Source organism: Mytilus trossulus, chromosome 12 (assembly GCF_036588685.1).
Source record: "Mytilus trossulus isolate FHL-02 chromosome 12, PNRI_Mtr1.1.1.hap1, whole genome shotgun sequence".
Taxonomy (NCBI): Eukaryota; Metazoa; Mollusca; class Bivalvia; order Mytilida; family Mytilidae; genus Mytilus; species Mytilus trossulus.
The window spans coordinates 47,679,549-47,687,307 of record NC_086384.1 but is presented as its reverse complement, the minus strand read 5'-3'; the positions used below and the strand labels follow the sequence as shown (position 1 = coordinate 47,687,307).

General features: G+C 31.7%; 1 protein-coding gene across 1 annotated transcript; it reads left to right on the top strand.

The window, feature by feature from the left end:
• Positions 1 to 6,869, top strand: LOC134693693 (POU domain, class 4, transcription factor 1-like). Its single transcript, XM_063554589.1, has 4 exons — positions 1 to 75; positions 2,154 to 2,376; positions 6,062 to 6,112; positions 6,681 to 6,869. Exons 2-4 carry the CDS (start codon positions 2,154 to 2,156, stop codon positions 6,800 to 6,802), a joined length of 396 nt encoding a protein of 131 aa, XP_063410659.1. The 5' UTR covers positions 1 to 75; the 3' UTR covers positions 6,803 to 6,869.
• The last annotated feature ends 890 nt before the right edge of the window (positions 6,870 to 7,759 follow it).

Below are 7,759 nucleotides of genomic sequence, written 5' to 3'. Positions count from 1 at the left end.
TCACTTCCTCATCACTGCATATATAAATACAGGGAACGCATATTGCTTCTAACAGGACAACCGGAGACGATTAAGGTAAATAATTATCAATTCTGTATATTCTATATGTTAACTGTTTGAAAAATTATTATTTTCTTAAACACTAAAGCTTTTCTACCTCAGGCAAAGATTACCTTAGCTGTATTTGGCGAAAATTTTCGGAAAGTTGGTCTTCAATTATGCTCTTCAACTTCGTATATTCTTGGCCTTTTAAGCTTTGTTTATTTCGAGCGTCACTGATGAGTTTTTTTGTAGACGAAGAGCGCGTCAAGCTTATGTACAAAATGTAGTCCTGGTATCTATGATGAGATTATTTGCAAATTTAGATTTGGCCAACATAATCTGTATTTAGAACTCAGAACAGAGTTCATTCATTTAACAATATTTATTCAGCGACTAAATTATAAAATACTGCAACAGTAACTACATTAAATATCATTTTGTTATTTAAACCAAACTGTCTTTATAGTTGCGTTTGTAAAAAAAAAAAATTCAGAAAAAATGATTTGACGTTTTTTATTAGATTGTTAAAAAATTTCAAAAATGACCAACCCACCATTTTTTTTCAAATACGACTCGAGCATAATTTAGCTATCCATGTTTTTCGAACGTGAGTTGAATATATTTCAATGTCCGAATTCTTGGTTAAGTTTATCTTTTTTGTTTCATTTGATATATGTAAAGAAGATATTGCTAAATTGTGGGTTTTTCAATTTACAAATCCTACTATATATCTGATCAAAAGACAAAACATGTCAATATTTTCTCATTTTTTTTCAATTTGTTCAATAAAAAAGTATGTTTGAAAATTTAAAGTAATGTTTTAGCAACTATTAGAAAACATATGAATAGTCATATTGAGTGATTTAGTAATATTTCTTGATATATAAATGATGTAAAAAATGTAATATGTATTTTACAACTAAACACTACTCTGAGTGATTAGTGGTTTGTTACAGGGAACATCAGGAGGAGCTTGGACTCCTGAAGGATATTGTAACAAGCCAATATTTGAAATAAAAATATTTATGTGGTTAAAAATATATATATAAAAAAGAATATATAGAGGGGAAATAAAATATTGCACGGAACTATATTTGACCTTAGGAGAGACTTACAAGTCTATTTTCTTTTAAATAAGGGAGTAAAAGTTTAAATGGTATTCAACAATGTTGTCATGAATCTTAATATCTATAAACCAAGCATGTTTTTTCTGGTTATTTTGCTTTGTTGAAAGAAACTTAATTTCTCATTTCATCATATTGCTCAATCGCTAAGAAGATAAATGTTTTAATTATTGAATAAAGTGAAATAGTTCCCACTTTCATGTAATTAAATTTACATATACTTGTGGATTAAATTAACTATGAAATAGTATAACACTAGGCATACCTTGTTGAATAATAAAACACGCAATGGACCGTCCTCTCAGAGTTCGAAAAGTAACAGAATTATTTCAATTTTTCATGTCACTCTGAATTAAATGTCACTCTGAGTTTGATAGTTTTTTTATTCATTTTATTTTTATAATGAACAGAATTGTTTTTGTGACTGTTACAATATCTCTATAATTCCTTTTTAAGGAGGTATATAGATATTTTTTTTAATGTTTATTGTGAAACTACGATAATGCTATCTGCATCTGTTGAAGAAACATTGGTTCCGTTATTATTGATTTAAAAATCCTGTAATCTCGGTTAAAGAAGAGGGACGAAAGATACCAAATGGACAGTCAAAGTCATAAATCAAAAACAAAAACAAACTGACAACGCCATGGCTAAAAATGAAAAAGACAAACAGACAAACAAAAGTACACATGACACAACATAGAAAACAAAGAATAAACAACACGAACCCCATGCAAACCTAGGGGTGATATCAGGTGCTCCGGAAGGGTAAGCAGATCCTGCTCCACATGTGGCACCCGTCGTGGCACTAATCTCGATACCAGTACTTTTTGGTATTTGTGAGAATAGAAAGATTTCAGCGGGAAATTCAAATCCATATGTCAAAAATAAACAGACAATGCCATGGTTAAAAAAAAGGTCAATAAACAAACAGTTATTATTTTAAATGTATAAATGCCAATGCTAATTAGTTTTTGTTGTGAATAGATGGAATATTTTAAACTGACAATCCTTGTCATCACGGTTTTTAGCGGATTAATACTTGGTCCTGTTCATGGAACTGTTGTTCTCGATGTACCCGATGATGGATCATTTGACGGTTTTGTCGATGGATTTGGCGGTGGCGGAGGTGGTGGTGGCGGAGGTGGTGGTGGTGGTGGACTAGGTGGCCTTGGTGCGTTATTGCCCCTGTTATTGTTACCCTTCTTAGGTAAGTACCAATATAAAAAATATTCACTACTCACTTTTAACGTTCGTTATTGTCTTGGTATATCTAAATTCCGCAATAAAAGTTTGATTTTGAAGTTATGTTCTGTTTAAAACACGGTTAGGTTTTAGGTTGATAAATCTTTATACGTATTGACATTTTAGGGAGTTCGCTTTTCAGTTTCAAAATAATGAACTTTTCTAAACACTAGTTTATATATGATAGGGGAATAATAGAGAAATCAAAAGAGCAAAAAATATATAGGTCAATGTGCTTGTTTTCAAAAGAGGGACGCAAGATATCAAAGGAACAGTCAAGATATTATCTATTGCAATTTTGGCGGGAAAATATTCGCTCTTGACTTTTCATAGCTTTATCACTGACGAGTTAAAGTTCTCAAAAACTTTAAACAAATAATTAAATTTTTATAAGACTTTAACAGATGGCTTATCATTATACACATAAAAGATTTATAAAAAGAAAAATAGGGATCAAGGGGCAAATTTATTAACGGCATTCAAATGGATAAAACCATAGGATTCCAAAAAATTCCCAAAACATGACAAGCAAACTTCCTTAATATTTCTGAGTAAAAAAGTATATGAAAAAGGTCATCAAACTGTCAACTATTTTCTCTCATTGTTTTACAGTCATAATAACATTACTTGACTTTCTTAGTTTTTGATAGTATACCAATATATGGATATGTCATTATTCTGGTCAATGGAAATTGATCTCTGATATGATTGACAATACGTTTGTTTTTATTAAAGGAATTAACTGGTATGTTGTTTATATATATATATATTGTTTGTAATTTGATCGGACATTTTTATTCTATATATAACTAAATTCAAATTTAAAAATGCCTATACCAAGTCAGAAATATGACAGGTGTTGTCCATTCGTTTGATGTGTTTTATCATTTGATTAATGATTTTCTGTTTTGAATTTTCTTCGGAGTTCAGTATTTTTGTGATTTCACTTTCTACCATTTGAAAACGTTCTTGTAATTGGAAACTTAAAAGAAATTGCACTATTTACCAATATTTTTATTTCTAAAAATTACTATTAAAAACAAAAATTAAGGGGCAAATCACGATTTCTTATGACACCAATTATACACCAAAGATCAAAGATCAAAATGTACAGATTAATATACGTGTATACATAAAAGTTAGTCAAAAACCTAATTATTTACACATTAAAAAAAAAACCGTGTTGCAATTTATGTTGACATGAAGTTTCATTGATATGCTCATAATTATAAATTTACTGTTTATGGTTACAAAACTTTAAATTTTTGAAAAACTTATGCCATTCTACCCAAGGAACAGATTACCATAGCTGTATTTTTTAAAACAATTAGGAAATTTTGGTCTTAAATGCTTTTTTACTTCGTACTTTATTTGACCTTTTTATCTTTATCTATTCGATCGATTCTGAAAAGTCTTTTAGACGAACACACGTCTGGCGCAAATACAAAATTTCAATTCTCGTATTTGTGATAAGTTTATTTCCAACGCTAGGTCGATGTCACTCCTACTGGAGTTTTATTACATAACTCGATGGTATAACCAGCCCAGTAGTTAGTACTTCCGAGTTAACATTAACTATAACTGATATGGTTATTATTTTGAATTAATTGTTTATCATTTTTTATTTAAAAAAAAGGCTTTTCCACGTCAGGATGAGATTATCTTAGCTGTATAACCTCTCCTTTAACAAAGATATCATGCAAATATTGACACAGTTATAGAATACAGAACAGGAATTTTTACAAAGCTCTGGAATTAAGAAATTCACACAGATAAACAAAATTGTCTACATAAATGTTTGCCTCATTTACATTTTTGACTTTTTCTCTTTTGTAATCAGATTATGTTTTTTTTCTAAAGCATTTCAGATTATTTTTTCAAACAAATTACAAAATTTGATTGATTATGTCTGTTTCAAATCGAAGTATAATTGACTATTTTTGTGGTGTATTGTCTGTTGCTTGGTCCGTTTCTGTGTGCTGTTGCGTTTCGGTGTTGTGTCGTTGTTCTCCTCTTATATTTAATGCGTTTCCCTCAGTTTTGGTTTGTTGCCCCGATTTTGTTTTTTGTCCATGGATTTATGAGATTTGAACAGCGGTATACTACTGTTGCCTTTATTTGAATCTTATTTAACGTTAATTTTTTTCGAACTTCCCTACAGTAATGATTTATGACTCTCTTTATCTATGATTGAGGAACCAAACTCAAACACAATCAAACCTGGTTTAGAGACCAACTGTTTTAAGCGATACCTGTGTAAGAAGATAATTATTTTAAGGTTCATCTGTAGTGGATTGAACATGTATTATAAGATCACCTGTCTTAAGAGACATTTGTTTTGCTCTCCCTTGGGTGGTTTCTTTCAACAGGTTTGTCTGTTTTTATAATATTTAGGATTGTTAAAGTCATATGAAACGAGTGAGTGGTTAAAAGTAATGGTTATCAAATTCTTGAACCAATGCATGTATATATCATAAATTTAGTCCTGTGTGCACGATTTTATCATTACTTTCGCAAATATATCATATAATCGTTAATTTTATTTCTCTCTGTTTGTTATGATTTAACAAATATGGCTGCTCATTGAATGCCGTGTTTTGAAGACGAGTTTTACCGATTGTCACCTTATAGTGAACAAATCACAAAAAGCCTGGGTATTGAGCACGTGTTTAACATGTATAATCAGATATTTGTTTATTTCAATGACAGATCCATGCGTATTGCGATCACCGGATTTTTACGAGGAGGGTTACGCTAGGGTCACTATGAATACGGAAAATATGTCGGCGAATTGCTTCCTGGAAGCAAGCAATTAAAAACAACTAAATGTGGACAAATTTAATTTTCCTCAGAAAAAAGTATATGTACATAAGTTGTAAAATGAAAACTATCCATTTAGTTTTAAAAAAACATATGCATATTTTTTTTAATTTGAAGTTTCTTATGGCTTTAATAAGATATCAATAAACGTGTCAACTTATCCATTATTATTACCAGCTTAGTTTTGAATGGAGACATCAACTTTTTTTGAAGAAAAAAAACCTTTTAACAATCACCGTTTGAAATTTTTCACATATCTGCTTCTAGTATTGTAAACTCTGGTCAATCGACCAAATGCTTATCTAACATTGCCTCAATGGGAGCGTAATACTAGCCTTAGATAGGAATCTAACTTGGTGCAAGTGAAACTTACATGATAATTTATTTCAATATGATTTGTATATTGATCTGTAATTTGATATTTTCAATATTTACCAGTGACCATATCAAAAGGCATCCAAAACCAAGTTTTCGACAATTTATAGATATAGGAAGATGTGGTGTTAGTGCCAATGAGACAACTCCCCATCCAAATACCAATTTTTAAAAGTAAACCATTATAGGTCAATATGCAGCCTTCAACAGGGAGCCATGGCTTACACCGAACAAAAAGCTATAAAGGGCCCTAAAATTACTAATGTAAAACCATTCAAACAAAAAAACACCAACGGTCTAGTTATACATATTTATGTACTGTTTAGACATACATCGATGCAGCCATATTATCATAAAGCGTAGAAACGTCAAATTATAAGTTATGTTTCAATATGTTGTCACTATCCTGATTGCAATTGAAAATTTTTACAAAAATAAATTATTTTTTATTGCAGCATCCGCCTTGTTTCCGGCAGCAGCTCCAGCAGCAGCAGCTCCAGCAGCAGGTATGTATTCACCTTACATTGCCCTCGTACCGGGCCCACGTGCCAAACCTACGAGCCGGGTCCACGAGACGGGCCCACGTGCTTAAAGCTAGCAGTTGTGATCACGTCGGAGAAGGGCTTGTTTTGTTTTGTATTCGTTTTACTTGCAGGTTATAACTGTTAAAGTTTTCAAATTTTAATGGATTATGAGAAAACCTATATCATTTACCTAAAATATAGTTTCACAAATTAAAATATATACTTTTCATAAAACATTTTATTAAATAATATTAGACGTTCGTGTAGTACGTCTTTGTAAATATTAAAAATTTGCCAAGATTTCTGAAGTTGCGGTTTTTGGCATTTCTTCAGACATTTATTATTTAATTAGAAATGAGCCAAATATTTGCTAGAACCTTTAAAATACGTATATTTAGATTTGAAACTTTGAATTAAAGAAATTTTTTGAAATACATTTATTGAAATGCATCCTTCTGTATTACTATCAAAACGCACAGGTCTATTTTGCACTAATTTATCCTTCATTTTACTGACGATTCAGAATTTATGATTTTGTCTTCTATTTCAGGTGCTGCTGCTGCTGCTCCTATAGTTATTGTTGTTCCTGCTGTCACCGCTGCAGCTACTACAGTAAGTGCAGATACTACTGCAGGTACTACTGTCACGATGGCAACCACCACAGATCAATGAAAAAAATAAAGATGTTTGTATAATTGCTTTGTTTTCTACACGAATAAAACGAGAAAGCCGAATGTGACCTATCGAATTATACTTATTTCTGGGATTATTCTTACATGGGTAACACGACAGATGAAACATTTGAGGTTTGACAGCTTATCCATCCGTAGCACCCCTGATCAATCCTAGTTTTAAGTGGGGTCTTTGGTTATTTTTGTTGTAATTTGAGTTCGTTTGCCATTCTTTTTACCTATGTTATTGTCAGCTTATGTTCGACGTATGCGGTTTTTTTTGTTTTTGACGAATTCATGTTCCTAAGGTATTCGACACCTCTCATTTTCAATGGCTATGTTGTATAGCTTTACACTATTTTGTTTCTTTAGTTGGAACGCCCTTATAACCTGATTTTCGTGGTTTGCGGAATATTTGCTCTTTCATGCTATGTAATTTCGTGCTTTTGCCAAAGTTTGCATACAACCTGTTGGTACTTCGTTGCACATGTAAATTCATGGTCCACCTGTACCCATAAAATCCACGAAAATTGGTATCCAACAATTAATAATGCATCCATAGTAATATGATTTTACATAGTGTAGTATTACAAAGTATAGAACAGAAAAGATACGTGATTTCGGTACTAGAAAGTCCACCTTTAGTGACAGCAAACGAGGGGAAAGAATGAAGTGATTGCTCAATGAGTTGCTTCAAAGAGGGACGAAAGATACCAAAGGGACAGTTAAACTCATAAATCTATAACAAACTGACAACGTCATGGCTAAAAATAAAAAAGACAAACAGAAAAAAATAGTACACATGACACAACATAGAAAACTAAAGAATAAACATCACGAACCCTACCAAAAACTAGGGGTGATCTCAGGTGCTCCGGAAGGGTAAGCAGATCCTGCTCCACATGCGGCACCCGTCGTGTTGCTTATGTGATTACAAATCCGTTAAATAGTCTAATTC